The 25,591-nt window shown below is 43.5% G+C and overlaps 1 protein-coding gene and 1 non-coding gene across 2 annotated transcripts in view; both read left to right on the top strand.

Annotated features, from left to right (window-relative positions):
• Positions 1 to 25,591, top strand: part of CDKAL1 (CDK5 regulatory subunit associated protein 1 like 1) — a 621,394-nt gene that overhangs the window by 468,737 nt on the left and 127,066 nt on the right. Inside the window, exon 14 of the mRNA XM_036255396.1 lies at positions 21,550 to 21,612. Coding sequence (XP_036111289.1) covers positions 21,550 to 21,612 — 63 coding nt within the window. The remainder of the gene's footprint in view (positions 1 to 21,549; positions 21,613 to 25,591) is intronic.
• LOC118627318 lies at positions 3,097 to 3,202 on the top strand. The gene has a single exon (XR_004959081.1). It is a non-coding gene; the product is annotated as a U6 spliceosomal RNA (small nuclear RNA).

Here is a 25,591-nt window from a genome sequence, read left to right as displayed (position 1 = left end):
ATCCCAATTACTTACTTGCCTCATAGAAGAAAGCAAAAGTAGGCCTTGAAAACTTAAACGTCTTAGTGGTTCAGTTGGCACTTTCCGTTTTTTGGTGGCTGGAACTGTCACAATGACATAATCTAAAAGATTTCTCATTTCTTTGTTTTAACCCATTCTAAATCTTTGAATTGTTTTAAATAGATTTTAATTCTTAGACTATATATATTTAAACAAGATACTTTAAATTGAGTGCATTGAGAAGGGAAACGGAAATCAGAAAGGCAGACATTTATTTCATTCAAGAACCTTTGTGAAGCAATGTTTACACAGCAGGTAGTGCGTGCAGAAGTTTCATCTTTGAAAATTGTGCAGATCAAAAACTTGTTAGGTCAGGAGGAGCTCGGAAAACTCATGGATGAAGTGCCTTTCATTTTAGGGGGAATTCATAGGTCATGAATGAACTATTTCTCCTAAAATTTCATGATACCAACTCTATCTGGATATTACTCAGTATCTAGGCATACTGTTGGAGTAAAAAATACTTTCCATGTGTTCTATATTCCTGTACTGCCTTTCCTCTTAACCTTTATTATCTGGGAAAACCACAAGGTAACCTCTCAGACTACTTTCGGGGAGCTTTGAACTTATTTTACGACAAACAAATATAAAAACTATGGAGGAAGAATTCTACCTGTAAATTCCATTTGGTTCTGGAATCAAACACAAAAACCTGGTTGATATCACTGGGCCCTTACAGAGTCGATGCAAAGCGGTAAGCAAGGGCCTCTGCCTAGCTAGCTCCATGTGAGCCCGGGAGCAGCCCTCATTCTCCTTCCACGTTAACGGAGAGTCCGTCGAATTTTACAACAACGAAAATCAGTGTGTTCTCTCAGGTTTAAAAAGTTTATCCAAATAGATAATTTGCCATTCCATTAAAAACCTAAAGACCACTGTGAAATAGTTTGGTCTGGCTGTACCTTCTGCTAGCAGCCGGGGCTCTGCAGGGCACACTGGGAGCTGGAAGACTCGGCTGGCACCTCCCACCCGTGGGAACCGCCACAGCAGCCCTGGCGCCCACAGGGACCAAACATGTGCGCTGGGGAGTCACTGAAGCCTCTCGTCACTTTGGCCATCAGCTGTATTAAGAAATCATAGTCGAACTATAGTTAAGATGACATTAATTAATTTACCCAGTATTAGATGAGCCTCTCTATGCAAGGGCCTGGACTGGGTGCGACACCACGTGTGAGGATGCCTGCCAGGGGTCCTTGCTCTCAGAACAGGGGTCCAGGCAGGAGAGAAGGGCGGAATAAACGCGACAGTACAAGGCCGTGTGTCTCGAATTCGGAAGAGGGACGCGAAGAGCTGCTCAGACTCGAGGCTCAGGAGCGAGAGAATCAAGGTCACTGTCCAGAAAGGGAACTTTTAAAGAGCTTAGGTTTTCCCTTATGAGAGGAGCTCTGGGGAGCTGTAAAAAAATGGAACACTTGCCCTAGTAGGTTTTGCTCAGCGGTTAGAGCGTTGGCCCACAGGCCAAAGGGTCACGGGTTTGATTCCGTCAAGGGCACGTACCTTGGTTGCGGTTCAGTACCCGACCCTGGTCGGGGTCATGTGGGAGGCAACCAATCGATGTATCTCTCTCATCAATGTTTCTTTATATATACCTCTCCCTCCCTCCCACTCTGTCTGAAAATAAATAAAAAAATACCCTTGGGTGAGGATTGGGGGTGGGGGGAGGAAGACTTTCAGGCAGCAGGGATCAGGAACGAGAAAGTTGCACTGGGCAAACAACATGAGTTGGTTATTGTCCCTTAGGGACGGCAGGGGTCTGTTATGCAGATTACCTACCTAAGCTGGCCAGGCCGTTCCTGAATGTCTGCTGAGATTCCATTTCTGGGAGCACCAAGCGTGTAGTCAGCTACATGATTAAGTTTGCTGGGGTGGGGTTTAGCATAAGCAACTCCTTTGGGGCCTGTTGTCTTGTTTTTAACAATTGTTTGATTGTTAAAATCATCAATGCTTAATAGTCTGTTAATCTTTAAGGGCTGAAAAAGGAACGATCTAAAAACTTAAAAATAATTTATGTTTTCTGGTTATCAGAAAACATAAAACAAAATCCCGATGTCTTGGAAACCTTGCTTTCAGGCCCTGGATGATGCTAGAGGGAGAGTCGTGCGTCAGAGCTTGAGAGCAAACAGACTAAATCAGAGCAGGCTAGAAAGCTACAGAATAACCTTCTTCAAGAAGGTGAGGAGAAGAAATACTTAGCGTAAATGGAACTTTCTGAAGAGTGATTTAGATAAGTAGAAAGAATTGAGACTGAATTCATGATAAATGCATATAAAACTAAGCACATGAAGAAAGTGACTCTTTAAAATTCCTGTATAGGACAAGATATATAATCCTCATCATTACACAGCTGACACCTGAATGGTGTGTGTATGATATAATTATACTGGGACGGGAAGGCGGGAGATGCACACGTAAATGGGCCGGCTTGGGAGCGATGAAAGAAGGCTCATCTTCCATAGTGGGACATCAGGAGACAGTATCTAACACCAAAATATGAGGAATGGCAATAAAGTCATGTTATTTAGCAATATGGTTGTATAAATACCAAAAGAAGAAACTAGAAGAGTTGAAGGTAATTACCTCTGAGGAAGCAGAACTGGGAAAAGGAAGCTGGGAAACTGCTGAGCTGGTTGACTCTTCGATGACATGCATGCATGACTGACTTTGGAACACAGCTGAAAAATACGTCAGTGCCTTGGGATTTAGGATTAGCAGAGTTGCTAAAGCCAAACAACATACCCCCCAAAAGACTCCACCAAGGCAAACTCTCCAACCTGGAAACGGTTTAGGTGCACATGAGTATAATGACTTAGGAAGATGCTGGCATTGAAAAAAGTAAAATACATGACATTCCTCTATAATGAATAGATTGATAATGAACTTCCAGCATTGCTCTGAAAAGAAAAAATAAAGTCTGGCCAATTGCTCTTGGTGGAAAAGGAAGCCAGTAGATCCAGTTCCTGGGTGAAGGGAAGGGGGTTGCAGTTGGCCCTTGAACAAGGCGGGGTTCAGGGGCCTCTGCCACCTTGCAGTAGGAAGTATGTGTCCCTTCGGCAGCACACACACTAAAACTGGAACAACACAGAGAAGATTAGCGTGGCCCCTACACCAGGATGACACACATATTTATGAAGCGTTCCATATTTTTCAGTTACCCAATAGTCATGGGATATAAAGTACAGCATAAGGAATATAGTAATCACTGTGGGCACTAGACTTGTGGGGGAATCACTGTGTAAGATATGTGAATGTCTAACCATATGCTGTACACCTGAAAGTAATATAATATTGAATGTCAACTATAATAGAAAAATAAATAAAAAAGAAAATACATGTATTATTTGACTTCCCCCAAATTTCACTACTAATAGCTTACTGTTGACCATAAACCCAGTGGACAGCAAATAGTCAATTAAAATATATTTTGTATGTTATATGTATTATATTCTGTAGTCTTAAGAAAATCATAAGGAAGACAAAATACATTTATAGTAGTTATTGAAAAAAAATTTTTTTTTTTATCCTCACCCGAGGACATTTTTCCATTTTTTTGTACAGATAGAGTGGGAGGGAGAGAGAGGAAGAGAGAGAGAGGGAAACATCGATGTGAAGGGACACATCGAGTGGCTGCCACCCGCATGACCAACCAGGGCCGGGGACAAACTGCAACCGAGGTACATGCCCTTAGCGGGAACCGAACCCGGGTCACTCTGGACCGCAGGTGGACGCTCTAACCGCTGAGCCAAACCGGCCAGGGCAGTTATTGAAAAAATTTGCTAAGTTAACCCATGAAGTTTAAACCCGTGTTGTTCGAGGGTTATCTGTAATTGCTAATAAAGTGTATAGTGCAGACATTCAGAAATCTTTTAGTGAATGGATAAATGCTAATCATTAAACTATAGTTATGATCACTTTGAAAATATAAAACACTATATAACTGTCTAAAAAAATGTTTGGAGATTGACACTGATTTAAATTACTTTAAGCATAATTCCTTTAAAATTATCACAGCCAGGTAGTTTATTCAGCTTTTTCTAAGACACGTGTCATTTTGCATGCATGTTATACACTACAGGATCCTCTCCCAATGGAAAAAAACACAAAAAAAACAGCCCTGGCTGGTTTGGCTCAGTGGTTAGAGCGTCGGGCTACGGACCAGAGACTCTTGGGTTCAGTTCCCCCTAAGGGCACGTACCTCGGTTGCAGTTTGTCCCTGGCCCTGGTTGGGGACATGTGGGTGGCAACCAATCAATATGTCTGTCTCTCTTCCTCCCTCTCTCCTTCCCACTCTATCTGAAGATGAATGCAAAAATGTCCTCGAGTGAGGATTCAAAAAAAAAAGAGAGAAGAAAACATGTAACGTACACAGTAAGTGGGTGGCAGGGTCCTTCGGCGCTTAGCTGAAGAGGGAAGGAAAGAGGCAGGAGGTGAGAGAGGGCTGGGGCTGTGCCGGCGTCCCCAGGCCGATGGACAGGCCTGAGAATATGCCTCGGGATGCGCACAGGCCTCCAGGAGAACGGAGAGCCTGGCGGGTGGATCGCAGTGCTTTAGCCCGCAAGGGTGTTTGTGGACTTAGTTGAAGCATCGCATTCTACTTATTTTCTCATTACTTAAAGTGGCTGGGCCTGTCACTTGGTACCTATACTTGGGGCATTTTTTTCTGTATTGTGTGAACATGGGCTAGTTTCTCTGGAAGCCCTTCTATAACATAAAGTATACGTAAGTAGAGCTGGTTGCAGTGTTGGAATAGGCCAGGGGAAACCTAAGCTGCTTCTTGGTCCTCCTGCCTACCCCTTTTCTAACTTCCTGGCCAGCGACCACTCTCCCTCCCCCATGTCCCCACACGGACATTTCTGTGCCCTTCCTACCAGTGGCTGAACAGATTGCTGGGCTTCGAGCTAACCTCAGAAATTTCCATCCACTGGCTGTCTGTGTAGTAAACTTGCCCTACAACAAAAAAGAATCAACCGACTTCTGAAGTGCCACGAGGACAGGCAAGTGGAGAAGATTGAGCTGTATATTAAATTGTCTCCTGGTTATCAAATAAAGACTCCTTTATCCTAAAGGCCAAAGATAAAAAAGAAAATGTGTATGTTTACTCTATGGAACAAAAATAAGTCTATTTTTGACATAGTACTTGAGGAGAAAGTAGGTCAAAAAGCTCAGCCACCCCTGAAATGAATTTTAGACTCTTGTTATTGGTGTGATGGGGCAGAGAGAGATGTCAGTGATGGTTGCATTGCTGATAGAAATGATTTTTACAGTAGGTGCTAAATTAGATGTAGAAAGGAGGAGAGTTATCAAGCCGACATTGTCATGTCTGACCTCCAGGTCCCAGTCGTGGAATCATAATAAAAACGAGTTGTGGGCTTATCTGGAGATGCAGCAATAACTGGCACAGAACAATTTTCCAGCTTCTCTTCAAATGGGGTGACAGGCGGGGTTATTCGGGGCCATGAAGGAGATGCATTGGTTTTGATCAGTTTTTAGAACTATATAGCAGCTTATCTGTGGGTGAGAGAAATTCCGTTTTCTCCGTTCTTTTCCCTCGCTGCTCCCCTGGGCGGCTGTGTAGATTAGCCTCTGGAAGCCCGTGTGAGGCTCCGAGCACCAGCAGAGCCGTGCGGATCCAGGCTGCACGCACCGCATCTCGCACTGTCGGGCTCCCGAGCTCATCCTCGCTGGAACTTAGTCAGTAAAACACGTTACCATTTCTTGATATATGAAAAGCAGATAAATATGTTTTTTTAAATCTTTATTGTTGAATGTAGAATGTATTACAGATGTTCCTCATATTTCCCCCATTGACCCCTTCCTCCCCACTCCCGCCCCCCTCCTGCCTTTTCCCACACTATAGTCTGTGTCATTGGTTATGCATATAAGTTCTTTGGTTTATTTCTTCCCACCCCACAACCCCTTTCCCTTTGAGGTTTGTCAGTCTAGCAATGAATTTGTACTTCTCAATCCCTTCACCTTTTTCACCCATTCCCCCAACCCCCTCCCATCTGGCAACCAACAAAATGTTCTCTGTATCTATGAGAATGTTTCTGTTCTACCTGTTCATTTTATTTGTAGATTCCATTGTTGATAGATATGTATTCATTGCCATTTTGTTTGTTCATATATTTTATCTTTTTCTTCAAAAAAGACCCTTCATCATTTCATATAATAACGGTTTGGTGGTGATGAACTCCTTTAACTTTTTCTTGTCTGGGAAAGTCATTATATGGCCATCGATTCTAAATGACAGCTTTGCAGGATAGAGTAATCTTGGTTGTAGGTTCTTGCTTTTCATCACTCTGAATATTTCTTGCCACTCCCTTCTGGCCTGCAAAGTTTCTTTTGAGAAATCAGCTGACAGCCTTATGGGAACTCCCTTGTAGGTAACTAGCTGCCTTTCTCTTGCTGCTTTTAAGATTCTCTCTTTGTCTTGAACCTTTTGCATTCTGATGATGATGTGTCTTGGTGTGGGCCTCTTGGGGTTCATCTTATTTGGGACTCTCTGTGCTTCCTGGACTTGTATGCCTGTTTCCTTCACCAAGTTAGGAAAGTTTTCTGCCATGATTGTTTCAAACAGGTTTTCAATTTCTTGTTCTCTCTCTTCTCCTTCTGGCACCCCCAAGATGCGAATGTTGGCACGCTTGAAGTTGTCCCAGAGGCTCCTTACACTATCCTCGTTTTTTTGGATTCTTTTTTCTTTTTGCTGTTCTGATTGGGCGTTTTTTGCTTCCTTATATTCCAAATCGATGGTTTGCTTCTTGGACTTACGTACTCTACTATTGAATCTGTGTAAATTATTCTTTATTTCAGTTAATGCCTCCTTCATTTCTGACTATGCATCCATCATTTCTGACTGGTCCTTTTTTTATGCTCTTGTGGCCCTCCCTAAGTTCATTGAGCATCCTTATAAGCAGTATTTTGAAGTCAGCATCTGTTAGGTTGCTTATCTCCATTTCGCTTAGTTCCTTTCTTGGGGTTTTGTTTTGTTCTTTCATTTGGGACCTGTTTCTTTGTCTCCTCATTTTGGCTGCCTCCCTGTGTTTGTTTCTGTGTATTACTTAACGAGAGGTATGGGGCTAGCTGAGACCAGATGCTGCTTGTTTGAAAGAATTTAGGAAAACCTGAAGCAGGATCCAAGACAGGCCAATCCTATGGTTAAGCAAGTGGCAACAGCTTGGGTGGGCCTGAAAGTTGGGTGGGGCGGGGCCTCAGGGAATCACCAGGGCGGGGCTACCAGTGTGAGCCAGGTTGCTGGAGTCTCAGATATGGCGACTGCCTGTCGCCCCAGGGGAGGACTCACCAAAGGAACAAAGGCCTCTGACAGCACGTTTGTCCCCGTGAAAGCCCCCTCTCCAGCCCTCGCTCCAGTGCCAAACAGCTCAGTTCTTCCCTGCATGTCTCTGGTGCCCCTCGAGCTGCCTCCCCTCCAAGCTTAGAGGGAGAGAGTCTGATAAGTCCGTGCGCGGGCCCTTTAAGGAGCTGCCTGGGGCTCCAGCCGCTTCAGCTTCCCTGAGCCTCAGTTCCTGCTGGTTTTTCCAGCCAGAAGTTATGGGAATTCTCTTCCTGGCACTGGAACCCTGAGCGGGCACCTGGTGTGGGACGGGGACCCCTCAGTCCTCAGGAAGGACCTTCCCAGCTGAGGTGTCCTCCTGATTTTTATCCGCCACACGTGGGTGTGGGACCAGCCCATCCACCTCCGCCCCTTCTACCAGTCTGGATGCGGCTGCTGCTTTAATTCCGTAGTTGTAGGACTTCCATTCAGCTGGATTTCAGGCGGTTTTGAATGATGGTTGTTCTGTAGTTTAGTTGTAACTTTGATATGGTTTAGGGAGGACGCGATACCGTGTTTACCTACCTGCCATCTTGACCGGAAGTCCCAGATAAATACTTAATAACAATACAGAAATACATATAACTTTAGGACACTAATTAGAAAAATCCACCCTGCATTTATTTTATTCACTTGCAGAAATATCACTCTCATAGTTACGTCTCTAATACAACTTCCTACTTTTGATTTCTTTTCCTTGTATATTGTGGCCTTACTAAAATAATTTACAGGTATCAGGCATGATTATTAAGCAAGTAGGAAAAGGTAAAGAAAGCCACTTGTTTCCAGCCTCTCCCTAATTTCAAATAATTTATAACACAGTGAGACTTTGAAGACAAAAGTAAAAACTGCAGTCCTAGAGAGAAGAAAATGCCATTTGCTAGTTACGATGATGGCCACTTGGTGAGCAGTATTAATACCAAAGGTTACCAGTTTTAAGAATTTATTCCAGAAACATTTTTAAGGCCTTACTGTGTGCTGGTAGCTGGTTAAGTATAGGGTGGAGCAAAAGTTTGGTTTATAGCTGTTTGTATGGAAAATAGTACAATAACTAATAATAATACAAGAATAAACTGTTTCATGTACTCACAACTGTAAACCTACTTTTGCCCACCCTCTGTAGTAATTGTTTATTCTCGCACCAGATTGTGAGCTCTGTTGAGCCCAGTGCCTGCTTTCCATCACCAGGGCTTAGGATGGTCCCCGCAGCATGACGGGCCTGCAGCAGTGTGTCAAATAAAGGAATGTATCATTCAGTTAATAAGTAAGTTCTAGAGCTCAGGGAATGGATTTTAGATACAGAGGGTGAGACCAGGGACAGCAGAGCTGGAAGGCTCTTCTGAGGAATCGGGACACCAGCTGACTAATCCAAGAGGAATGACCGCGGGACGTTGAGATGGCCTCAGTGCACAGATGGTGCCCACTTGCTAGGGCAAGTGACTGGATTAATGTAGGGTGGGGAGCAAGAGCCTGTCGGGAGAAGGAAGGACAAAGAAACAGGGACACGGAGGTTACTCAAGTCGAAGTGCTGTGTCACAAATTGAGAGCCTGGAGGGAAAGGTGACCTGGGTGGATAGTTTGAGGGACTAGCAGGTTCAATGAAGGTAATGCCAACGTGTTGTGGGATCAAGGGCATGGCAGCCTGTGTTGCCCCACTCCCACTGTGAGGCACTGTGAGGAAGTGTTGTGGGGGAAAGAGGTGCCGCCCAGATGCCCAAGGTGTGGTTTCTGCCCTCAAAGAGGTGTTAGCGCAGTGAAAGCGGTAGAGATCTGTGTAAACACAGTGTTAAAAGGGTTCTTTCTCCCTGGGGGATCCGGCATGAAAGAGGCGCTCTTTGAACCGGCTTGAAAAGAATGAATTTACCAGCCCTGGCTGGTTGGGCTCAGCGGTTAAAGTGCTGGCCCGTGGACCAGAGAGTCCCAGGTTCGGTGTTCACCAAGGGCACGTACATTGCTTGCAGTTTGTCCCCGGCCCTGGGTGGGATCATGTGGGTGGCAGCCACTCCATGTGTGTCTCTCACATCAATGTTTCTCTCTCTCTCTTCCTCCCTCTCTCCCTCTGGCTCTATCTGAAGATAAATGCAAATGTGTCCTCGGGTGAGGATTAAAAAAAAAAAAGAATGAATTTACTAGTTGAGGATAGTGGGGCAGGCCTTGTAGGCAAAAGGGATAGCATTAGCAAGCGTGGACTCAGGAAAACACAGACCTGCCAGGAACTAGACGTTGCTTTTGGTGTTAGTGGGGCAATGTGGCCAGGCCCTAACGCTGCCTGCAACTTGATTTTCTGAGCACTGGGGAGCCCCTGACGGTTTTAGAGGAGAGTAGCATTAGAGGACCGTGCACTAGGAATCTCACTCTGGCCTCCGTGCAGAACTGGGTTAAGCAATGGTTCTCAACCCTGGCTTCACTTTAGCACGCCCACAAAGATTTTAAAAATTTCAAATCCCAGGCTGCAAACCCAGATCAATTCAATCAGAACCTGTGGCCATGGAGCCCAGACATCAGTAACATTTAAATCCCCGGCGGTGCCCGTGTGCAGCCAGGGCGCACACCGATGGTTTAGAGCAGGGGTTGGAAAAGTCTTGCCGTAAAGGGCCAGACAGTCAATATTTTTGGCTTCCCAGGCCATATGATCTCTGTTGCAACCACTGAGCTCTGCCATTGTTGCCCAGAAGCAGCGGCAGACAATACATGAAAGAACGAGCGTGGCTGAGTTCCAATAAACTGTACAGACATTGAATTTCATATAATTTTCACATGTCACCAGTAAATCTTGTTCTTTTGGGGTTTTTTCCTCAGTCATTTAAAAAAATGTAAAAACAAATGGCAGAATGTACCAAAAAAACCAAAAAAACAAATAGGTGGCTAGCTATATTTGGCCCACAGATCATTTTTGCCAGCTCCTAATTCAGAGGGTAAAACTTGAACCCAGGTAGTTCAGGGGAAAAATATTACTACCATAATCCAGAGAAGAAGTGGTGCTCACTCACTCTCTTTGGTGGCCCGTTACAGGGGCCGAGTGAACACAAATGATACTGAGATGGTATTTGTAGCATCGTGTTCTTGTGCACTCCTTACAAGCCCCCAGAAGTTATCACAAAGGAACTTGGAACGAACCATCGTGCGTAGGCTGCGCTCGGCACTCTTGGGCTTCGTCTTCTTGCCTCTCAGTCTCCTTCCTTTCTCACCTGCCAGCCTTGCCCTCGTGGCCAGAGAAGGCCCTTTCCTTGCCAACCAATGTTCTCTTTAGAAAAAACAAGGTGCGTTTGATATAGGGAGATATGGCTACTTACATTGTGCTTATCAGCTCTCACTGAATTAATGCAGCATTTCCTGTCTGCCTTTTCTTCCAGCGTCTGTTGCCCAGGTAGGGACCTGCAGGGGAAAGGGTCCACTGCTCCTCCCTCTGCCACCCCCACTGGCAGACTGAGGCTGATGTTACCCCTTCTGTGCCACTAAGGTTATTTTAGGGACCCTAAGGCCGAAAAGAAGCATTTCCTACTGATATCTACTGTGTTTTACAACCGGTGGTATGTTTCCACCTTTGTCTGGATATTTTATTTGAATACCATTACAGTTGGGTGAACACATTTACTTTATTTATTTTCTAACTTCCACTCTTAGATTTCTTTCTCTCTTTCTCTCTTTCTCTCTTTCTCTCTTTCTCTCTCTCTCTCTCTCTCTCTCTCTCTCTCTCTCTCTCTCTTTCTTTCTTTCTTTCTTTCTTTCTTCACCCGAGGACATTTTTGCATTTATCTTCAGATAGAGAGGGAGGAAGAGAGAGAGAGAGAAACACATTGATGTGGGAGACATACACTGGTCGCCACCCACACGACCCCAACCAGGGCCGGGGACAAACTGCAACCGAGGTACGTGCCCTTAGCGGGAATGGAACCCGGGTCTCTCTGGTCCGCGGGCTGATGCTCTAACCACTGAGCCAAACCAGCCAGGGCAGAATTCTGCTTTCTCAATGTCCTCTAAGAAATGCTTGCACTGCTCCCCACCCCCAGTGGAGATTTGAGAAATGAAAGAGCCCATTGACTCTCCTTGAATTTGCTGGAACTAGAGGGAGGGAAGGAAATGCAAGACCAGTCAGAGTCAGCAACATTCATAGTCATCTCCGTTATCTTGCAGATCTTGCTAGGAGGGACCAGGTGAAAGAATGTCGAGTTAGAACAGACTTTGAAAAAATTTTCCCTACCATCCCCAGTTCTTCCACATAGAACACAAAAGTATATGTGCCTTATAAAACGAAAGCATGTGAGATTTTGAAGTTTGTCTGTTTTCCTGAGTGTTCTTGATTATTTGATCACTAAACATATTTCACATCATTGACGTTTTCTACATTGATTTCTACATTTTGAGGTTTGTTTAAATTCCAGGGACCTGTTCTTTCTTCTCTCAGTGATCTTGAGTGATCACCACCTCAGGGACACAGACCAAATACATACATTCTAAAAGTGAGGCTGTGATTGAGTGCTGATAATGTCAAGTGCTTTTAATTAAGCTTCTGATGTTTTATACATTGATAACAAAATAAAGGCTCAGGCTTATTAAATTAGCTTTCCATTTATTTTTCAGAAGCACTCACCAAGTAGGGAACTAAATATATACCAGCAGCCAGTACTCTTCAGCCGAGCCTCAGGGTGCCTCGGAGGAGTTCCTGCGTACAGTCCATTTTTAAGTGAAGGAGGAGGTTAGGAAATAAGGCAACGCTTCAGACATGATGTGGAGATTGAGAATGAAATACCTGAGAGGATTCAGAACCTAGAATGGCAAGGAAAGACAGTGGGGAACCATCCAGAAGAATAAAGGTTAATAGTTGGAAGAGCACTTAGGAATCATCTTGGCTACGGGTTTTCCACTGTAGCCAGACATTGGCAAACCCAAGAGCTATTAAATAATGGACTCACCCATCAGATCAGTGCCACTGGGGACGAGGGCTGGAGCACTGGTCTATTTTAAAGACTCCCTAATGACTCTGGGCTGCAGCCAGAGCTGAGATCTACTGGCCTCATCCCACCTCCTCATTTTACAGATGATCTAGAGCAGAGGCCTGGCCCAAGAGCAGAGAGCTATTATTTGCTTGGATTTTAATCTCAGTCTTCTCTTTTCTTATTGCCTCCTTCATTCCATGCACTCTGTATGATCACATCCCCTCTCCTGCTTTAAATTATACCAATTGGTTCGTGACTCCAAAATCTATGATCCATATTGTCTTCTAGCACCTAACTTTCTTCTCATTGTCTCTCCAAATAAATGTCTCAGAGCCAGCCCACCCCAAACTCATTATATTCAAACTGGATTTCCCTCCTCCCCACCCTCTAGTCCCAATTCTGATTTTTTATTTTTCTTAAGATTCCTTCCATCAGCACAGGGTACCTCCCTCTCCTTGGTTCTCTGAGCGGAAACCTTGGAGTCCTCTGCTCTTCCCTGCCTGGGCTGCTGTCCAGCTTTCACCAGGTGCTGGCCATCCTGCCTCCCGGCTGTGTGTGATCCGTCCCACCTGCCCTCCTTGCCCCGAGCTGAATTTGGTAGCTGCCTTTGTTCTGATCACTGCACCATCCCCTCACACCATCTTCGGCCTCTGGCCTTCCTTGCTCAGTCTGACATCCTTCGGAAGCCCTTTCGAAACACAGATTTGATCACTTTGAAGAAACTGTCGCATTTCTTGCATCATGTGCTATAATCATTTAGCCATTTCTTTTGTTTTTTGTTTTTTAATCCTCATCTGAGGATATGTTTTTACTGATTTTAGAAAGAGAAGAAGGGAGAGGGAGGGAGAGAGAAAGAGACAGCTAGTGAGAGAGAGAGAGACAGAGAAACATCGATTGATCACCTCCCATATGCACCATGACTGGGGATTGAACCCACGACCTTTGGTTGGACAACTCTCCAACCACAACTGGGCCGCACTGGCCAGGGCCATTTAGCCATTCGTTTGATTCAACAAAGCTACCTCCTTCTCTCCCTGTCTCTGTGTGCCAATACCCAAGCGACTTTCTTACAGTTTATATAAATGGCATAATCTGTCTATAGACTCAGTTCTTTTATTTTGGCTTTTATCAAAAACTGAACTCCCCAGCAAGCCATGATGTTTTCCCTCTAGCCCGAATTTACTAGGAGCAGCATCGCCTGCACCCTGACAACCGGAACCTGCCCCTGGAGGAAGTAGAAGAGAAGAAACTCAGATCTACCTGAGCATCAGACCATATCCTGGTGGTTACTTCACTTACCTCCTAAGGCTTCCTGGCCACTTCGCATCTCACCCTGACTTCAGTGTCTCTTGTTGCTTCTTGCTAAGCCCTGTCCTCATAGTGACTCTCTCAGGCCCGACTACTTCTTCACCAAGGACTCCTTTGACCCTGTGTCATTTTTTTATCTCGCACCTCTACTGGCCTCTCTGCCCCAGACTGTGGTTCTCTGACCTCCCTTCTGAATGCCTGTCCCTGGCATGTAGCAACTGACCGGTCCTGGACCCCTAGCTTGGGCCGCCTGGAATTTGGGGACTTATTGAGAACGTAAGTCTCCCAGGCCTCGCCGTCATGGCCTTGTCTCAGGGGCGCCTGCGTGACTCACAGGTCAGCAATTCGGAGCCTGGCTGCCCAGTTAGGAAGTTGTCTTGGTTCCTTATCTTTTCACTCTTACTTTTCTGCTGCTCCTTGCCAATTGATTGGTTAACCATGTCTTAGGTCTTAGGCTGTCTTCCAGAAAGGGGGCAGGAAAAATAAGCATGTCGAAACTCTCCTTTCTTAGCATATCAGTTTTACTTAAAAAAAAACAAAAAAAAACTGGTTTCAGTGATTGTCTTACAGTTCTCAGTATCCATTTACTACTAATCCGAATGAAAAATAAATCCACTTTCACATAACACAATACTGCTTCTCGGAGTATGCACCTTACAACAACAAAAGAATCCTGATTCCTCCCTCTCATCCTTTGTATCATCGCTGCCCTTCATTTCATATACACATAAGCATACAGAACTGAATGCTTTGCTGCTGCTGCTGCTGCTGTTTGTTTTTTTTTTAAACAAACTTATCTGTTAGATCAACTAAGAAAAAGAAAAGTATATTTTTCCTATACTTATTCCTTCTTCAGTGCTCTTATTTTCTTTATATAGATCTGAATTTCAGACCTGTATTATTTCCCTTCTCTCTAAAGAACTTCTTTTATCATATCTTGTGAAGAAGTTCTACTGGCAATGAATTTCTTCCATTTTTATTTGAGAAAGTATTCTCCTCTTTTGAAGGATCATTTCACAGGGTACAGAATTCTGTTTTTTTTTCTCTCCCAACTCTTAAATATTTTACTCCATTCTCTTTTTGCTTGCCTGGTTTCTGAGGAGAAGCTGGAGGTAATTCTTATCTTTGTTCCTCTACAGCTAAGGTATTTTTCTCCCTGAATTCTTTCAGGATTTTCTCTTTGATTTACCGTAATTTGAAAATGATATGCCAAAGTGTTCTTGGCATTTGTTCTACTTAGTGTTCTCCAAGATTCCTGGATCTGAGGTTTGGTGTCTGGTGTTAATTTGGGAGAAATTCTCAGTCACTATTGTTTTATATATTTCTTCTCTTCCTTTCTGTCTTTATTCTCCTTCTGGTATTCCTTTTATGCCTATGTTACACCTTTTTCAGTTGTCCCACAGTTTTTGAATGGTCTGTTTTTAGTCTTTGCTCTCATTGCTTTTTTGTTTTCAAGGGTTCTGTTGAGATATTGTCTAGCTCAGAGATTCTTTCCTCGGCCATGTCCAGTCTACTAATAAGCCCATAAGGGCTCTTCTCATTTCTCTTAGTTTTAAAATTTCTTTTAGCTTTAGCTTTTTTTTTTTTTTTGGTTTTTTCTTGAAATTGCCATCTCTCTGCTTACACTGCCCATCTGTTCTTGCATGTTGTCTATTTTATCCATTAGAGCCCTTAGCATATAATCATAAGTCTTTTTTTTTCTTTTTTTATCCTCACCCGAGGACATTTTTCCATTTTTTTGTACAGACAGAGTGGGAGGGAGAGAGATGGAGAGAGAGAGAGGGAAACATCGATGTGAAAGGGACACATCGAGTGGCTGCCACCCGCACGACCGACCAGGGCCGGGGACAAACTGCAACCGAGGTACGTGCCCTTAGCGGGAACTGAACCCGGGTCTCTCTGGACCGCAGGCCGACGCTCTAACCGCTGAGCCAAACCGGCCAGGGCAATAATCATGAGTCTTAAATTCAGTCAGATAATTCCACCATCTCTGCTGTGTCTGATTCTGATACTTGCTCTGTCTCTTAGAATTGTGTTTGCCTTTTGTTACACCTTGTTGTTTCTCTTGATAGCCAGACATGGTGTGCTGGTTAAAGGAACGGCTGTGAACTGGTTTCGAGTAACGTGGCGGTGAGGGTTAGTGGAGCGCCTCCTACATTCCTGTGATTAGACCCCGGTCCTTTCGTGAGCCTGTGCCTCTGAACTGTGAACTTGACAACTGTTTCTCAGTGTTTCATCCCCCTGCCTTAGACGGGGCAGGAAGGCTAGGTGAGCTGGTGTTCGGTATTTCCCATCCCCAGGTCAGTTAGGCTCTGAAAAGACCCCAGCAGGTTAGACTCTGGTGGCCCAGCGTCTCCTGAGGGCAGGCCTTGGTGAGAACAGGGTGGGGGTGTATTTCAGATGCTTCCTTTCCCTCCTCTGCGGAAGGAAGCCCCGGGGTTTTCTTTGATGTTTACTATAGGAACCTGGTTGAGCTCCTGCAGGTAAATTTCCCATTGCTGTGCCCACTCCCCACACAACCCTCCTGCCCACACAACCCTGCTCCCACCACAGCGGATCCTCCAGGAGTTCTGAAGGCAGAGCTGTCGGCCCTGAGCCCCCGCAGCCCCAGCCGGGCCAGGGTCCCTCCCCCCCCCCCCCCGGCAGCTTCCCCCGCTCTGTGCAGGAAGCCGCCGTCCCTGTCCACCCTCCTCTCGTTCTAGGGGCTGCGCTTCCCGTGCCCCCCTTCCTCTCCTGGACCCAAGAAGAGTTGTTCATTCCTCAGTCTGTTCAGTTTGTTACGTGTTGTCAGGACACAGTGGTGACTTCCAGCCCTCTGACACGTGGGACAGAAACTGGAAGTTAGTACATTGAAACTCAAACCTGCTCTTTAGGCTGTTTACCACCAAGTATGGTGAAGGCTTGCTGAAACGTCTCCACTTTATTACAACATAGCTGAGGCACATCAAACTCTCGGGAAGCTCCAAAGGCTTTATCATTTTGGAAAATCCAGATGTAGAAACGAAGTTCATAGTGTTACAGTTTTACCTTAACACTATGGACAATTAATATATTTGAGAAAGCTTTTTTATTTTATTTTATTTGAGAAAGTTTTCATCTATAAGTAGAGAATGAGCACAGGAATTAGTTTGGGGAACCAGGAGAAGTTAAACTGGTGGATGTTGTTATAAATTAACTGATTTTATAACCTCACCTTCAAGGTATGGGTTCTCATCCCCGCGGAGCCTTTGGGGGTGGGGGGGTCAGAGCTGTTGCACACCTTTAACAAACAAGAAAAATGTTACGTTGTCTGGAAACCTGAACTATTACAAATGCTCCCTTGGGGCCTTTAGTTATGTTTGGTTTTGTCTGAAAAGGAGCATTAACAGATACAAAAGGGGTCGGTCGTGTCCTCTGTCCTTGAGTGGAATACAAGAGCGGTCCAGGAAGTGCCTGGAGGATGGGGATCTGCAGATGTGCAGCTCGTCAGAAATCTGGAAGCTTTACTAAGTTCGCATGCTGCCTTATCTTTTAAACCAAACTGCAGCCCACATACCTGCAGGGCTTGGCATGGAGTTACGTTTTAATAAGCTTTCATCTCTGTGGCCTGATCCTTGGGACTAATGGCAAAGATGATTTGAAGGTACGTCATACGGCGCTGGGAGACTTGACTGCCATGCTCACTAGTCTGGCCACCCTCGTTACAGGTTCATCACACCACTTGTTTAACATGTTTACTTTTTAAACACTTGGAGAATGAACAGGTGGTTGCATGACTGAGATGTTTGTTTTAACAGGCTAAAAAGTGGGAGGTAATTTAGACACATACTATGATGCAATAGGAAAATACCTAATTATTCCCTTTTTGGCTCAGCTTTTAGTTTCAGTTAAAACTGCTGATAGCAAGGCTCAACAAGCCTATTTTGTAGCACAGTACACTTAACACTGTCTTCATATGAGAAACTGCTCACACTCTGGTTTATATGTGAAGTCCTCTGCTTGGCTTTAGTGCTAGACCTTAGTAAAGGGTCTCTTTTCAGAATGTCTGTCATCAGCAGTTACGACGTGAATACAGAGGCTCTGGAATCCCATATCTTTTCAGCATGCACTAAACACCAACTTATAATATTTGCTGTCTGAACAGAGAATGCTCAGAAGGTAAAATCCTGAAAACAAGATAGCTCATTGTTATTTTGCTGGTATGTTCATCCTGATGTGTGAAGATATAGGCTGTGGTTGGTTCTTGAACCGTCTTCACTAAGTATTTAAAAGGAGCAAGGAATTTTGTTGGATACTTAGTTGTTCATTTGGTTTGGGGTCAAGGGACTACCGTCAGATATAGACATGGTCAGAGACAGATATTGAAGATCAAGGCTGGCTAACTTTTTCTGTAAAGGGGTAGACAGTAACTACTTTGGGATTTATGGGCCATACAATCTCTGTTGTAACCACTGAGCTCTGCTGTTGTAGCATGAAAGCATTCATAACTGACTTGAGCGTAGCTGTGTATCAGTAAAGCTTCACTGACGAAAACAGGTGGTGGGCTGGACTGGCCCATGGGCCATCCTCTGTCAACCCCTATTCGGATCCCAGAGGACATACCACTGGGCTACTCTGACCTCACAGGAAAAACAGCAATACTTTTTGGTTAACTGTATTAGTACATATAACCTTCAATATTATAGCTAAGACTTCACTGTGTCTATATATAATACATTTGTTGTCAGAAAAAAAAGAGTATTCTTTCTTCACTGGCTTCTCTGGAGGCTAATCCGAATAGTGTATTTATGTATCATTTATACCCCACTTCCTTCCCAAAATAATCTGAGATAGCTTATAATAAAAGACATCTTTAGCTATCAAATTAGACATATAAAATAAAAACCCACAAAAGGCACACAAAACAACCTCGGAATATTTTGTATCCACTTGCCAACTCAAGCTGGTAGCTCAACCATTTCTGGGACTGAACAGACCTGAGGACACCTCCTAAGTTTCATATTGCTTTGCTCCCTAGTTTATCTTCTCTAGCATAATTTCCTTTCTGAAAAAAAGAAATTCCCCATGTTTTATATTAAGTCTCCTACCAAAGGAAGTGTTAGTATCCGTCATTTTTCTTCTGATTGAAGTATAAGCCAAGAACTGTTAAATCAACTAAGTGGGTGTATGGGAATGAAAGAGAAAATTATAAGCTAATGAAAACTTTGGTGGCAAGTGACCTGTTCAGAACAGATTCCAGGGCTCATATTGCCAAGGACTGTTTCCAGTCCGTTAGAGGTACATCTCTGCGGTCTGGGGAAGAGAGGTGTTCAAGTCGAGTTCGATGATCAGATGCACACCCGAGGGGTGGGCGAGGGGAGGTGGGAGTTTTGGCTGAGCGGCAGGGAGAACTTTGAATGGGTGTCCGAACATGGAAACAAGGCCAAGTGATTTGAAAGACTGCCAACTAGAATTGTGGCTCCAAAGACAGTTCTGAAATAGGGAAACTGGTCTACCGGAAAACAAAGAATGTGTACAAATGACTTTGATACAAGGTCTTAATTAATAGCAGACATGAATCCTTAGCCAAGTGGCTGTAGATCCCAGAGGTGTCTGCTTAGATCCCTGGCATTTGGGAGGGATGGCAGACATGCTCATGCAGATACTGGCATTTAAAGAAAAGATGCCCTGGCCAGTTTTGCTCAGTGGTTAGAGCATTGGCCCATGGACCAAAGAGTCACAGGTTTGATTCTGGTCAAGGGCACGTACTTCAGTTGCGGTTCAGTCCCCAGCCCTGGTCAGGGTCATGCAGGAAGCAACCAATCTATGTGTCTTTCTCACGTCGATGTTTCTTTTTTTCCTTTACTGATTTTAGAGAGAAAGGAAGTGAGAAGGAGAGAGAGATAGAAACATTGATGAGAGAGAACATCGACTGGCCACCTCCTGCATACCCCCCACTGGGAATTAGGCCCACAACCTGGGCATGTGCCCTGACTGGGAATCGAACCGGTGACCTCTTGGTGCATGGGACAACACTCAACTACTGAGCTACATGAGCTGAACTCGATGTTTCTTTCTCTCTCTCTCTCTCTCCCTTTCCCGCTCTGTCTGAAAATAAATGAAAAAAAATGAGGATTGAAAAAAAAAAAAGAAAGAAATGCTTCCCTGGGAAACATGGGTCCTAGGCAAGGGTTCACTCTCAAGTGAAGATAAAAGAAGCTCCTTTACCTGGTAGTTGGATTAAAATCAACAAACTAGAACCAGAAGCAACCCAAGGGGAGAATTAAGGGCATCAGGTCACTCTCCTGGCAGAATTTTAGTTTGTGGTCGTCTAACTCTGATGCATAAGAGAGAAATTCTGTAATCGGCACCTGGCGAGATGTTTCTTATCTGTTTTTAAAATGTTTTATCTATTCGGTAATTTAGAATATCACAACCTTTAAGTGCAAAAGAGAAATGAAGAATTTCCAAGTTAAGCTACGGCTCCTTCTCTCATCCCTGCTGGGGAGCAGGCACTCAGCTCAGGGCTGTGTGGGGAGGGCAGTCGGCAGTACCATCGAGGTCATCAGTGTGCATGCCATTTGATCCTGCATCCGGGCTTCTATAAGTTACCTTTTTAAAAACTTCCACTCTTAAGCTGGCAGAGATTTGTGCAAAGATACTCATTATATTAAAAATTGAAATGAATTATAGAAAAAAAGTTCAGATTGCAGACATTTTTGGTGTGAGAACTCTGTAAAGGATTGCAGATCTGTATATACTAGCCTGTGAGTTCGGCAAGGACACATCGTAAAGTGGAGAAAATAAATTTAAGAATGTTGTACAGAGAACGATCCCCTTTCTTTGAAAATAATCAGTTGTGTGTGAAGATATATGCATAGAAGATCGAGAACCATACACAAAACTGTTCATGGTCAGTTTTTTTTGTTTTTTATTCTTTACTGATATTAAAGAGAGAGGAAGGGAGAGGGAGAGATAGGAACATGGATGAGAGAGCACATTGATTGGCCGCCTCCTGCACGCCCCCCACTGGGGATCGGGCCCACAAACTGGGCATGTGTCCTGACTGGGAATCAAACCAGCGACCTCTTGGTGCATGGGTCGTCGCTCAACCACTGAGCCACACTGGCCAGGCTCATGGTCGTTTTAACAAGTGTACAGACTATGGTGTATGGGAAAACAAGCCGCTTCTTATGGTCAACTCTAGTACAAGAACTCCACATTTCTTCATTGTAACATTGGGGGAGCAGGGGGTACATAGGGAACTTGAGTAGTGCCTGGGTTCAACTTGAGAAGAACATGTCAACAGATGTGAAAAGAAGCTTTGCTTTTCATAACTATATATGAGGCTTAGGTACCATCATTACACATACTTATAGTTGTATGCCTGTCTAACTCAGATGTTTCATTAATTTTGCAAGTATTTATTGACGGCCTGTGGTGCATGAAACCCCATGCAAGGCACCGGTACTACATAACAGTGGCAGAACAAAGGGTGGCGTCCAGCAGACAGACCCAGGCTGTGACCAGGAGGCCGGAAGGAGCTATATTGTTTAAATAGACAATGCAAATGCCCGATTCAGAGCAACAGCAGTTGGTATTACAGTGAAATTCAAAGCATTTTCTTTCTTTTCACAGTGTTTGTTTTTTTAAATTTTGCCTCGAAGTTATGTGCTTATAAATAGAGTTTTTGGTGATTCATGTTTTAATTATGAAACCTTCTAGGAAGAGGCTGCCTGGCTGGTCTGTGACAACGACCACATAACCGTCGAGTGGCTTTGGATTCTAATTGAATCCCCATGTCCCATGTTGACACTGTAGCCCTCAAATTGCCTAAGGAAGACTCTCTCAATAAGCGGATAGAGAGAGAAACAAATGCAGATAGGTAGATATACATATAGATATATATGTGGTGTATGTTTTGCCACCTATCAACTCAGATGTCTGTGTTTTCTTCCACAGAAAAAGCAAAGAACAAAAGATCTCTCTCGGGTGTTTCATTCTTACCGCCCATACGATCACAAGGTAAGAGATGCGTGTGATTCGCATATAGGGTAGTAGAAGTCTTTCTAAATGTATGGCACAGTTTCCCCTGGTGTACAGTGATTTTAAAGTACTTACCAGTTCCATTTCTGTTTCTGTTGTAATTTTCAGCTCTGTGTCTTTAAAAGGAACCAGAAAATTTGTGTTTTGAATTAAAATAATTATATTTTATTCACATTAACATCTAGTCACTTATTGTCACTGAAATTTTAGACTGAGAAAACAGGTTTTGGGGTGATTTTGTTTGGTTGGTTTTCTTCTTCTTCTTTTTTTTTTTTTTGGTAATATTTTCTTTATTGATTTTAGGGAGAGAGGGAGAGAGAGAGAGACCCTAACCCTAACCCCACAGGGGATTTGCCCATAACCTGGGCATGTGCCCTGACCGGGAATCGAACCGGTGACCTCTTGGTGCGTGGGTCAACATTCAACCACTGAGCCACACTGGCTGGGCTGGTTTTCTCTCTTACCAAACAGTGTAATGATAGACTTGGCTTTTGAATTGGTACAAATAGTTGAAATATCAACTGACAACTCTTGGTTCTCCATTGCTCCTGATAGCAAGTTATTTTTCTGACTAGAAACCCTAGCACAAAGCAGTGCATAGTATTATCTCTGAAATACCCACCGCCAGCAGTTTTCCCTCACAGAGGACCCTGCGCATCCGTCCCATGGCGTTACGTACCCGTGGCCAGTCCTGGTCATTCACATCCCACGCTCTCCACTCCCTGCGTTTGAGGGATTCCCAGACACCCTATTACTTACAAGCATTTCACCGTATATTTGTAAAAGATAAGGACTCGTTTTAAAAAAAACTTATAACTGTTTTTAAAGAAAATGCTCAATATCACATCTTCAGAAGGAAATACATTGCAAGATTTCTGAGAGTTGTGCAGAACTTCTTTATCACGTAAGGTTCCAGTAAATCTGTGAACTGGAGGTGATTTCAGAAGCAAACGGAATGTGCACAGTTGAATTGCTAATATAAACTTAAATCTTTATCTGTGAATTTACAAGGAGACATGTGGTGGGGGGTTTCTAACAAGCCAAAATGAGTAGTGTGAAAACTACCCTCCTCAGTGGAGAATACGAAGCTGTCTGGATCCAGGAGGAGAAAACCGTGCCAGTTGTTCATAGGAGTTGAAAGAATTTGAATAGCTTCTGGTGTTTCTGTACTGACCAACTGACTTAAGCATCAATAATTTCAAAAGAGGTATTTATGCTTCTCCATGTGCCCATGGCTCCATACACCACTAAAATGATATCATTTCAATCACTTTTCTGAAGTTAAATCTACCCCTCTCCAGAACACAGCAGTTTGCTTGAAAGAGATCGAGAGCCCGCTGCGTCTGACCATGCAGACAGAGGTCCAGGCTGATAAGTAATATACAGAAGCAAAAGGATGAGATGGGCCAGATTTCTGATGGAAATGTTGCATTTTTTTAGATGAAGCCATGTCACGGACATACATGCCACCGTGGCTGAAGTTAAGATTTAGCAACAACAACAACAACCAAAGGCTGTGACAAATGTGTTGCCTGGTTTGTCTAAATTTTGCCCACTTCGAACATTTTTTAATTCACAGTTAAGGGAAATTCCATTATTCTTTTATTAGAACTCTTAATTGAACTTAGCCATTTGCAGCATCTACCAGCTTCCTCTTCATATCCTTTGTGGCATTGTATCAAAGTCACCTCGGATTATTTTGGCTTGCCTTGTGAAGACTTCATTCCTCTACAAATTAGTCATCAGGCAATGAGGAATTGAATATAAATGCTGGATGGAGTTTCTTTTGATCTTTGCTTTAAGATTGGTAATAAATTATTATAAGTAGCTAGACTGCCTGATGAGTGATTTTTGAAGCGTCCGAGGTTTGGCCTATTGGCATTCTGATTTATTCTGTATGTGTGGCGAAGGCAAAGGGAAACGTTTCCTTCTAGGCTCTCCTCCTGCCCTTCTAAGCCTCCTCCCATTTTTCCAAGCTCCATCCGGCCGAGTCTGCTACTTTTAACCTTGTCTCTTGTTAATCAGTGTCCACAAAGACTGGAATCACAGGGACTGGGGAACATGCACTATTTTCTCAACCTCAGAATGTTCCTTTCCCCCTATAAATAAAATAATAAAGGGTTACGATTCAAGTTACTGTGTCATTTTAATTAACCAATTATATTCAAACAAATTAGTTTTCTAGGCAGATAGGTTTTCGTGTAAAACATTTTATTACAGGTGGTTAAAGTTGGTTAAAACATGTCATGCTCAATGAGATTTATGGAGTAATCTTTAGGTTAAATATGTACATATATCGTAAATGAAAGCTTATATAAAATAAAATATGGGCTGTGAGGGATTTGCTTTAAAAAAGAAAGAATTCAAAGGAGGGGAGTGGGTCGGAGCGAGTCAAATAACACTGGTTATGTGTTGATTGTTGAAACTAAACGATGGGTTTGTGGGGTTCCTCATTCTGTTCTCTGCATATTTTCTATATGATTGAAATGTTCCATAATGAAAAAGATGCAAAAGTAAGATAAACAAGGGTCAGCTGCTAGCAGTGAATGTCGTGCTACTCTTTCCCTCTCTAGCTACTGTTACTGTCACTGTTTCCCTTGATGTAAATGTGCACCAAAGAAGGACTGCTCCGCACTGCAGTGGCTTCACCACGCGGAGTAAAATCAGGAATGCAACTCCTGTTCCAAAGTGGCATAATTTCCTGGGGCTTCATCCAAATTATAGTGGGTCACTTAAATGATAGCCTTGCCTACTAGAAACTGTTAAAACAGTTGTAATTACAAAGCATAGTTAGTACAACTGTTTTGTTCTCAGTGAGTCAGTTATATTTGCTCTTCTTTCCTTCCCCCCACCAAGGTTGCTCCCGCCTGACCCCCAGACACAGGAAAGTCACCAGGTTAAACAAACGTGTCGTTTGAGTCTGGCCAGGTGCATTTCTTACGGCTGCTCCACAGCCATTGTTTGGGTTGTAAATGGTCAGTTGGTTTTCTCTTAAACGCTGTTGCCAAAAGCAAACAAAAGCTTAGAACAAAATGTGCCCCGAGAATGAGCCTCAAGGAAAATACCTGATTTATTTTTTATACGCTAAGACAAATTTTACCACGGACTGGAAGAATTTCATTTTGGACTCTTTGTTTTCATGTCTATTTAAAACATATTTTTCAGGACTTATAGACATATGCAGAAAGGTTTTAACCAGCACTAATTCCCATTGATCCATCCTAATAAATGGTAACATTAGTAAAGGGAATTCAAAAAAGCAGGTAATCTGATGGTATTTTGTACATATAGTGCTTCTGTTATTTTAAGAAACATAATAACATAGCTTGTAACCTCTGGTGATACATCATACCGACTACCAGGCTCAGAGCCATAGGCCTTCTAGGTCACAGAAAGCCAGGTGGAGTCGAGTTTTTGCCCTTGCATAAGTCACAGGTGAGGAGACTAGCGTATAATTAGAACACTTTCACTGCAGCTCTGCAAATTAGCATGTGCTTTTGGTCTTTGGCCTGAAGAAAATATTGCTATACATATAAAAAAAAGGTTTCTCTTTTTCTCATTTCCATTCTTCTTTTCTTTCATGTTAGATTTTTATCAGAATGATATGTTCAGGGAGAAATCTAGGTGTATTAAGCAAACACAGGTGTTAATAATCTGCTAATGTAAAAAGCTATTATAAAATACAGACATGTTTGGAAAGAAAAAGTTATAAAATTCTGTTTAGGTTTATAGTGGTTCTTAACATCTGCACAGTTGACCAAGTTCCTAAACACAGTTAATCTGTATGAATCCGTGTATACTAGACAGTTGAAAGTGAGTCTTCAGCCCTGGCCGGTGTGGCTCAGTGGGTTGTGCGTTGTCCCATACACTGGTGTTTCTCTCTCACATCGAGGTTTCTCTCTCTCTCTCCCTTTCTCTCTCTTAAAAAACAGCAAACAAACTTTTGTTTTTAAAGTGA

Source organism: Molossus molossus, unplaced genomic scaffold (genome assembly GCF_014108415.1).
Source record: "Molossus molossus isolate mMolMol1 unplaced genomic scaffold, mMolMol1.p scaffold_m16_p_12, whole genome shotgun sequence".
Lineage (NCBI taxonomy): Eukaryota > Metazoa > Chordata > Mammalia > Chiroptera > Molossidae > Molossus > Molossus molossus.
The sequence above is the reverse complement of the archived record's forward strand: the minus strand, read 5'-3'. Positions and strand labels throughout refer to the sequence as shown.